Below are 10,528 nucleotides of genomic sequence, written 5' to 3'. Positions count from 1 at the left end.
AAATGGCACTAGGGGATGAAACATCCTCGTCCTGTTCATTTTGTATCCAGAAATCTGACATTTAATTTCTTCCGAAAGAAATAAATAGCTTAAATAAATGTTTAATGTGTCAGAAGTTTCTCAATGATTTCGGATTTCACCAATCTATAGTCACGCGTTCACGGATAAATGGCAGCCGCGATCTGACCCGCGCGTGTGTAGAAAGTTTCGCGTGGGCCAGGGTGCGTAGGCGGATTGGCCTTCAGAGTCCTTCGCTGAAAAAGACCGGGATCGTCAAGTGCGTGGGCTTCCGGTGGGAGGATTATAGATAAAAATCTGTCATTACACATAACTGTATCTATCGATTCATGCAGAAGCCAATCTCACGCGAGCGCATCTTGCAAACTGCAATTACTCAATATAGTATACTTGATTACAGAATACATTATAGCTTATTTATATGAAAAAGAACATACATAAAATACGCACTTGAGTGAGAAAATTTAATGCAAAGCATTTGCAGTTACTACGTGGAATAATCGTAACATATTAACATGTTGTAGAATAGACATATATATTATAACATTTCTTATTATTATCAAATGAAAATGGGATACACAAAGAATATACTTTTGCATTCAAGTGCTCCATCGTTGTTTTATTTAATCGATTTACTCCTATTTGCTTTCTTTTGCTCTTTTCGCTTCTCTTTCTCCTTGGTATCATGGATACGCCTCTTCTTTCGCAAGAGCCAGATTTCTTTAGCTCTTTCTTCTCGGCCTTTCATCATACTCTTGTATAGTTTACGATGTTTCTTCTTGATCATCTTTTCTCTAAGACGATATTCCTGCTTTTCCAATCGGGCTTTCTCCCAAGGATTTTCTTTCGTGATCTCACCAGTCTGTACTTTCATCTTTTTCTTCTGCAAGTTTACAAATTGATAGCAATCGATTTTCCCTAGATTATTTTAAAAAGTATAAAATTGTAATAAGAGACAAAACCTTTTGTAATTGAGTTTGTTTCTTCATTTCCTCTTTCTCTTTTTCTTCAGTAGTCTGTACCTCGTCATCCTCTTCTTTCTCTTCTTCCATTTTCTCATCTGAACTCGAATCGTTCTCAACTTCAATCTTCTCCTCTTCTTCATTCTCGTTCTCAGCACCTTCTTCCTCTTCATCTGAATCATCTGCTTCCACTAAACAAAATCAAATATAAAGTAAATAAAATTTTATTTTTAATTTTTATACAGAATATACCTTAATCGGTCAAAGCTGGATCTTCGTGCTGATATTTACTTGCGTAATCTTATATCCCTTTCAAAGTTCGCACAAGTAAATATTAGCACAAAAATTCATCTTTGATTAAGGTATATTTCATATGAATTGTTTTCACATAATCAGTCTATATTCTCTTATTTAATTTTTATATTATTTCTATATCATTCTCATGCAAGAAATCAAAATCTTACAATCTTTCAGTTTAAAATCAGGATCCATAAGAACACGCTGTTCTGGGGGAATGTACGTTTGATCTTGTCGACCCTCGGAAAATGGAGAAAGATGAGGAGGAAGAACAGCACCCATTAAATATTTTTCTACAGGCAATAACTCTCTTGCGTTCACGCTGTCGAAAACCCACTGTGGTTGCACATAATATCTGAATAAATCAAAATTATATTAATAATTCAGAATAAATTATTTGAAAACACTAATGTTCTTTTTCATCAATAGATTAACGTTTTATCTTTTTCTATGTTTTAGAACTTAAAAAAGATAAAGAAGTTAAAGTTCAAAATTAATGTACATTTGGTAGAAATAAAACGCAGCAAATCTAACAAATTTAAATCAATTTAAAAGCTATACCTTGATATATATTGTTTGTTCATGGTTGGTCTATCCACGATCTGATGAGTTATTGTTTCGTCATTCTCTTCAAAAGTGGCTCCCACAAACAGCAACTTATCCCAAGATACTTCTCCACCAAAGCAACGTAAAATAAAAACTAGCGGCTCTCTGGGAACTTCCCTATTAATAAAAACTTTTATACCTTTAAATAAGTTTTTCAATTTTTGTATTTTTTCTGCCTCTGCCTTAGCAGCTTCTATCTTGGTAGCGTCTGTCTCCTGAGCATAATCAATAATATATTTAGAGTTTATCTGCGCATAACTAATATATCAACACATAAAAATTAGTTAAGATTTTACACTTACATTTGAAAATTGATCTATTTCAATATTGTCATCTTCAATCGCTGGTACTGAAGGATCTAGATTGACTAACAAGACATTTAATGCACTTATTCTCTCTGAGACGTATGCTTCTTCATCAACTAGTGTTTTTTCAGTATTTGCTGTACAATAAAACATTTAATTTTTCAATTGAATAAAGCTTTACATTTTTAACATTAACACATAATTTATATTAATAAGTCTTACTCACTGGAATTTGGCAATTTCGGAGGATAATGCAAATTTAGAGTATGATACAGTCTATAATTCACAAAGCCGAGCATCACAATATAAAATTCTACAAAAGTAGACATGAGCTTAAAGTCAACGTCATTCTTTGTCTGAGGCTCAAAGCTGAAGTGATGTGGTACTATCCATGTTATCGTTTGCCCTTTTAGCTCCGCCTGATAATAGTAGCCTTTAATAGACACAAATACTTTGCGTAGCGCTTTGGCAACAATGACAGCATGGAGAAACTCCATCGTTAATCTCCTACACAATAACGACTGATCTCTCGGTATATGAGGCAATGATGGAAATGTGCTGAATAAGAAGCAAAGAGTCAGACAGTCGTCAAGATCGCGCAGTGCATCTATAAATGTTGGATAACGCTCCTTGACTATATGATCTATCTTTAATGTAGGATGATTACTCAGATATCTCTTCACCTTGGCAAAATCTTTCATTGCCTTCGCTCGTCCAAGTTTTCTGTTAAAAATCTGAAAATATATGCTTATACAACACCGTAAACTTAACTTCAATATATTGTCCAATATTTGACTCCAATACCTTGTATTCTCTCAATTTCCATATGATCGGTTCGTGCATCAAAAACTGAATGTCTTTCTTGTGGTATAGTGTTTGAATGCCGGGCACACCTTTCTGTGCCCTTTTACGGTTGCGCGGTTCCCTTGGGTATATGCCTTTCAATATGCATAACTTGCGGAAATCGTTTAGGGTCAATTGTAATTTCCTGAGGGCGGCTCTTCTCGTCATAAACTGCGCTCCCTCACCGCTCTGATACTGTAAATTAAAATGACATCCATAGAAATGCCGCTCCATCGAGTTTCAATTCGTAATTTTTACATAACCTCATCTGATCATATATCGTATTAAAAAGGAAAAAATTTACTCACCTTCTTTTTACCTATCACTACCATTATAACGTGCTTTATATTTCACACTTAAACGCTAAAAAAACCGCACTGATATATAAAATACGAAGTAAACATGTAACATGTGCGAAGAACATGTGCTCTCACAAAACACACGAAGGAGCTTAGACAAGCTTAGAAGTTGAGAGTTGGGAGTTGGGGACACGGGGTGACGGTGACACCGGTGACCAAATATGACAAATGGGAGGTTAGGGCTGTAACTAGTCGTAATCAAATCCAGTTTCAAATTAAGAGGAGATTAGAATGTGACTTTTGCACGGTATACGCCGTATACGGACCTGGCGCAAACGAATGCGCATCGTGTACGCATAGCGACCGCGATCACGTGGACCGCGTGGACGCAGCAGAGAGCGGTCATCGCGTCGTTTTAAGGTATTTTCATCCATCAGCGCCTCTATGTGCACAAAATGTGCATATTGAACTATGTAGTCAAATCTTGTCTATGAATCCCGTAGGTAATGTATATGACTTTTTGGGTCTCTTCTATGTTATGTCTACATTTATTTGGTTTTGTTTTATGCTATACCCGTAAATTTTACAATTATGCATTCATATTTTAAATCTGTTTTATGCAAATGTGCATAATCGTGTTCTATAAATGTGCAATACCACATATACATGATATAAATTCAATTAATTGATTTGATAAAAATTCACTCACCGATTGCTGTCACTGCTCCTGCTGCTACTGCTACATTCCTTTTGCGTTTTTGATTCTGAAAATGTGATAAATATTATTCCTAAACTCAAACACAAAAGCAGGTAAAGAAATGCATCACTTGAAAAAATAGTATATATTTAATACCGAGTCGCTCCATGGATGCTGCTTTCTGCTGACATCATCCTGCTATTCTCGAACCGCACATTAATAACGATCGCCCGATACTTTATTCGGCACTCCCGATATTACGGATAATATATCACACACGAGTAAAACGTAAACCGCACGCGAGAATTTCACTTGGCGCGACCGTTACATTTGATAAAAATACGTGAAAAGTACGGCTCGTCTGATTGGCGGCGAAACATGGCACGAAAGTGGCGTGACGTCACGTAACTTCATGGAAACACAGACCGAGGAAAGCGGTTGAATGAAAATTACGCGCCGAGATACAATGAACGGAGACAAATTCGTTTCTAGAATTTTCTATTTCGTATGCTCGCACGACTAGTAGCACTTTAATTGGCACTCACGATATTCTACCGAACGTATCCTTTTCACACTTTAGGCCGAAGGCAGAGAACGAGACGTAGGTGTCGCAGTCGTAGTCGTAGGAAAAACGTAAGTCGTACATGTCGTAGTATACTATTCTAGACTCTAGAATAGTAGTATATTACGACTTACGTTTTTCTCTGCCTTACCCTACGACTACGACTACGAGACACGCACGGAGTCGACGGAGCGTCCGACCGGCGCTGGAGTGGCGTACGTGACGACTGGAGCGCGGAGCAACGGAGCAACATGGCGGCAGCGGCGCAGGCGCGGCGAGTCAACCGCCTAGCAACGAGTGGCGCCGACTAGCGCCGAGTACCGCCGAGTCTGCCTGCCAACGGACACGTACGCCCCGTACGCTGCTGCCGCCATGTTTCTTCGCACTCCAGCGCCAGTCGGACGTTCCTTGACTCCGTACGTGTCTCGTGTGTTCAGATTCGAATTGTGCGCAGGTACAGTGTTGTGTTGAGAGTGCCGTGGCGCTAACAAACGATACGCGAGCCATGTGAGATTGTCGTAACAGAGGTATTCATGTGTAAAGCGCGGCATCGTGCGTTTGTCTTCGGTTTCGAGTAAAGTGTTCGCGTGCGTGTTCAAGCAAAGTGTTTCTCGAAGGGGATATGTTCAATAGAATATCGCGAATGCCAGTTAAGTGAAGTGCTATTAGTCGTCGTGCGAGTATACAAAATTCTCGAAACAAATTTGTCTCCGTTCGCTGTATCTCGGCGCGTAATTTTCATTCAACCGCTTTCCTCGGCCTACGTTTCCACGAAGTTACGTGACGTCACGCCACTTTCGTGCCATGTTTTCGCCGCCAATCAGACGAGCCGTCCTTTTCACGTATTTTTTCAAATGTAACGGTCGCGCCAAGTGAAATCCTCGCGCGCGGTTTACGTTTTATTCGTGTGTGATATATTATCCGTAATATCGGGAGTGCCGAATAAAGTATCGGGCGATCGTTATTAATGTGCGGTTCGAGAATAGCAGGATGATGTCAGCAGAAAGCAGCATTCATGGAGCGACTCAGTATTCCGGAAAAGGAATGTAGCAGTAGCAGCAGCAACAGCAATCGGTGAGTGAATTTTTATCAAATCAATTAATTGAATTTATATCACGTATATGTGATATTGCACATTTATAGAACACGATTGTGCACATTTGCACAAAACAGATTTAAAATGCACATTGCCTACGGGATTGTGCACATAGAGGCGTTGATGAATGAAAACACTTAAAACGACGCGATGACCGCGCTCTCAAGTCTCAGATTCCTCTTTGGTAGAATGGATGCAAAGACCTCCCGTTGTTCATCTTCAGATCTTGATGGTTTCAATAGTATCATTACTGGCGCCGGAGAATTGTAAATTGCTCTTTATGGCTTTCGCACACTGGGTATCATGTAATTTTCGGAAACTTGAAAAATGAAATTTTACGTCAATGATTGTAACTAATAGAATCGTTGTGTTTACGTAAAACTACACTTTTCATAAAATTTTATTAATAGGCCTGTTCTTTTTTCGCTATACTTCCGCATTAGTGCAATAAATTAGAATGAGAAAAATATACTTTTTTGACTTATTGCACCAGTGCAGAACTGCAGCTAAAAAGAATAGGCCAATTTTTAAAAATTACATAATCTAGGCCCGGACGCGCGGTATTAATTAAGCCTGTTATACTTTAATCTTAATATCGAGGTTAAAATATAAAATCTATGAAAATTTGTAATTAAAAAAATTTTTTTTGTTTTGACAAAAATTGGCCAGATCTTATACATCAGCATATGTAAGTATGGTTAAATAAAAGGAATTATAATTCTATGGAATCAAAACGAAGTAAGCAAAACATTTAACAAAATCATATTTTTGATAAAATAACACCATTGCTTTAAAGTGAATCATGATTTAAACTATAAAATGCAAAACTCTTACGCTTGAAAAATAAATACAAAGATTACTTTACTATCAATATGATATTTTTGATTGCGCGTTGCACAAATATATACAAAATTGTTAGCATATCGATATTCTAATCTTTTTCTGAATCGCTATCATTCTCGCTTTCGTCTTCCAGCTCCGGCATAGGAAATCGTAATATAGCTGCTATCCCAGTTAATTGATCTAATTCTGAAAAAATAATTTCGTTCTAATGTATGGGTCACTATAAACATAATATTGACAAGAAAGTAATTTTGGTTTTCTCATATAGATAGTCTTATGTTTGCGATTGAATGATTGTTGAATGACAAAAGAAAAACATCATAACGGTAACAAAAGAACGTCGCCACAAACATAAGATTATCTATATAAGAAAACTGAAATTACTTTCTCGCCAATCCAATAGATATATTTCATGTAACCTATTAAGAATTTTATATTCAGTAAATAGAATAAATTATTATTTATTTTTTTAAATTAAATTAAAGTTAATGACTTATAAAGTTCAGTTGAAAGATATATAACAACAAGCTAATTTAGTTAAAAGTTACAGATTAAATTAAAGGTTAAATTAAGTTAAAACTTAAGTTAAATTAAGTTAAAACTTAATTTTGAAAAGCATTATTTATATTAAATTAGAAAGTTATTTATATTAAATTTGAAGTCATAATTTATTTAATTAGATTACTAAAACAATTACAATATAGATCATCGAATATATATAGTATTTTATTTTGTAAGTTAAATTTATACGAAGTAATAGAAATATTGTTTTTATGGGAATTTATTTTCTCCTTTATAATCTTTTGCACAAATCAATTTTTAACTTAAGATAAAAGTTAATAAGTTAAAATTTATATATTTTAAAAATAACTAGTTAAATTAAAAAATTAAATTATTTAAAATTAACAAAGTTAACTTAAATAATTTTTACACGTTATACACGTTATACGTTTTCACTTTATTAATTTTTCACTTCTTAACTTACTACCTAACTTTGTCTGAGTTTGAGATGAATATCATTTATATAAAACTTACGTTCTCCCGAAACATGCAGACTTGAAAATATTTTGACATCACCGCCCGAATCTTTCACGTTTTCAACCAGTTCAACATACTCCTTTCTCAATGCTATGTCTTGACACCTGAACGCAATAATTGAAAACAATAAAAAAAAGAAATATAGTATAACTTAGAATCGATCAAAATCAATATTAAAATAAATAGCAGGATTAAAATCACCTGAATAATTTGTCTGATATAAGTAGAGTTTCCACTGCTTGAGCAGCGCTAGCTCTTTCAATGTGCTTCTTGCCATAAAATGCTCTGTCAGGATCTGTCTGCAGAGTATTATAAAATGTCTCTAGAGCTCTCACTTCACCAGCTGCTTTGGTATCGGAAATTCGAGAGACTACAGCAGGATCAGCTAGAACCTCTGATGTAATAATGGATTAAGTAAAATTATAGTAAATAAATTGTGTATTTTGCAAGCATTATGCTCGCTAAGATTTGTAGATACTACCTTTCAATGAATGCTTAAAACCTGAACTAGCATGAACTAGCAAAAATTTACTTTTATTATCTAGAATAATTTTATTATCAGATTTAACAGCTTGTTGTATCATATAGTCCATAAATTGATCTTTTACAAAACCAGGACTGGCAAGAATAATGCATTTCACCACATCGAAATTGATGTGTCTTAATATGGCTTGCATAATGCTTTCGTAAAATCGCGCCAAGCCCTATAAATATGTATCAAATAAAAAATTAGTTTGTGTTCTGGACTGTACAACATGTTACATTATATACTACTAATATAATATTTTTCACACCTTTTCATGTTGTGAAACGTTTCCTTTCCTTTTCCGTGGTATAACTTGATCAATTTTTGCACGGACTATTGTCATATTGGAAGTTATCAAACAAATTTGTGCTATGCCTTCTTGCATTATTGCAGCAGCTACATCAGCATTCTAAAACAAAGCAAAAGAGAGTCATAGCTAATTTTTATTTTCAAAAATTATCAATCAATTTCAAACCTGTGTAGGGTCACATGCAGTGTCGACTCTTTCTAAAGAAATAGAGTCCCATTTAGTTTTAGTGATACTAAATTTTCGATTTTGTTCAACATCCAAAGTGTGATATGCTCCTGTCTGTAAAATGAAAAAAACAAATATAATTGCAAATCAAACTTTTTATTAATTTTGTATTTAATATAATAATTATTAGAAAAAGTGCTAAGTATATATGTATGTATATATATATATATATATATATATATATATATATATATATATATATATATATATATATATAAAATTAATAATATATATATAACTAATGTGTGTGTGTGTGTGTGTGTGTGTGTGTGTGTGTGTGTGTGTGTGTGTGTGTGTGTGTGTGTGTGTGTGTGTGTGTGTGTGTGTGTGTGCGTGCGTGCGTGCGTGCGTGCGTGCGTGCGTAAGATTCCACACTTAAAGCTACTTTGAGTAATTCATAATGCGAGTAAATTTCTTTGATATAATATCAACATAACGTAGGTATAATACTATAATAATAGTGCAATTAGTAACAATTTTTATTTAATTAAAACAAAAACAATTATAAATAAACTTTTCATGTATTTTAACACAGTCTATTGAAGAAAATTAATTTGAAACGTCATAAATTAAAATATGTACTATGACAATGTACAAAACACTTAATGTGAAATCTAAATTCTTTTATACATCAGTAGAAAACAATTGCAATTAAAAATCATTTAAATATCACTAACTTACCTTAACATATTTATTTTCTTCTACATTTCTACCTTTAAGTCGTAGAACACACGCTTGCGTATCAAAATCAATATTTTCTACACATATAGTTAAAGTTGTTCTGACTCTATAGCTGTTAGAGCTACCAGTTGCAGATTCCGTTTGCACTTTCCTAAATCAAACATAAAAAATTGATAATAATTTTGATTAAAATTAATATAATGTTAACATTTTAACGCACACTAATTTTCTCGGCTTTTATTACACACAAGTTATTCACTCTTCAAGTTTCATCATTTTTACAAGTATATAGATATTATTAAGTATTATATCTTATTTATATTTTAACATCTTTAGGAAAGTATTTATGTCCTATATTTAAAAAACTGTACATAAATATAAAAATTGTATAGAACTAATTACAATCAACAAGATATTTCAAACAACAAAAAGACATAGGACATAAATGTCCTATAAAGTGTGTTCGAATGTTATCATTATAAAAAAACATTACTATATAAATTTGAATATACCTGATAGTAGAACAGCTGACAAAGTCTCCTTCGCTAATGAGATTATAGGCATGCCACATATCCTCTGTATTTTCAGGGATAAGAGATACACGCCTAAAAATTTATTAATTCTAGTACTTATGTTTAGCTTTAACGTGATAAATCAGTATACTATATATAACAATAAAATATACTTACCCTTCTCCATCCTTATCTACATATCTGGATACTAGCTTCATCTTGAAGAATATATATCTTAAATATAAAAGGACATAAGGTATATTTTGTATATACATAAGACATTTATAATATGATGAAATTATGATTTTATAAATTAAACTTAATATAAATATGCATCTACATAAAATTCTTATATTATGTAAAAATAATAATATATAAAATGAAATTTAGCGTATTTTGAAGCACATTAATTAAACATAAATAACGTGACTATATTGTAGAAGAAAACCAAACTCATATAGGTTAAATTATTAAAATACTTTACTTAAAAACATCTATGAATCACAGTGGAATCAAAAATTTACCTTTACATTTATTGCACGATTATATCTTTAGGAACATTATAGAATTCATCTTTTCTTTATTCAAACCGTTGCACAATAAATTATGCCATATGTCAAACATGACACTTCACACTTTTCGTCGATCGACCAGATCGACGATTCATTTGCTAAACATGTAATTGGTAGATAACCTCAAATTTATCTT

The 10,528-nt window shown here is 33.5% G+C and overlaps 2 protein-coding genes across 2 annotated transcripts; both read right to left on the bottom strand.

Moving 5' to 3' along the window:
• Positions 1-412: 412 nt before the first annotated feature.
• LOC105829073 (pescadillo homolog) lies at positions 413-3,674 on the bottom strand. The gene is made up of 8 exons (XM_012667725.3): positions 3,340-3,674; positions 2,993-3,226; positions 2,415-2,922; positions 2,186-2,325; positions 1,839-2,098; positions 1,445-1,632; positions 981-1,171; positions 413-901 (listed from the first exon to the last, which is right to left on the bottom strand). Exons 1-8 carry the CDS (start codon positions 3,361-3,363, stop codon positions 638-640), a joined length of 1,809 nt encoding a protein of 602 aa, XP_012523179.1. The 5' UTR covers positions 3,364-3,674; the 3' UTR covers positions 413-637.
• A 2,757-nt stretch (positions 3,675-6,431) lies between these two features.
• On the bottom strand, positions 6,432-10,512 carry LOC105831608 (protein pelota). Its single transcript, XM_012671843.3, has 10 exons — positions 10,345-10,512; positions 9,998-10,054; positions 9,821-9,913; positions 9,309-9,459; positions 8,568-8,681; positions 8,361-8,501; positions 8,048-8,270; positions 7,768-7,960; positions 7,564-7,670; positions 6,432-6,714 (listed from the first exon to the last, which is right to left on the bottom strand). The coding sequence occupies exons 2-10, from the start codon at positions 10,036-10,038 to the stop codon at positions 6,617-6,619; spliced, it is 1,161 nt and encodes a 386-aa protein (XP_012527297.1). The 5' UTR covers positions 10,039-10,054; positions 10,345-10,512; the 3' UTR covers positions 6,432-6,616.
• Positions 10,513-10,528: the final 16 nt, after the last annotated feature.

Source organism: Monomorium pharaonis, chromosome 2, assembly GCF_013373865.1.
Source record: "Monomorium pharaonis isolate MP-MQ-018 chromosome 2, ASM1337386v2, whole genome shotgun sequence".
NCBI lineage: Eukaryota > Metazoa > Arthropoda > Insecta > Hymenoptera > Formicidae > Monomorium > Monomorium pharaonis.
Note: the sequence above shows the minus strand (reverse complement) of the source record. Positions and strands in the feature narration are given on the sequence as shown.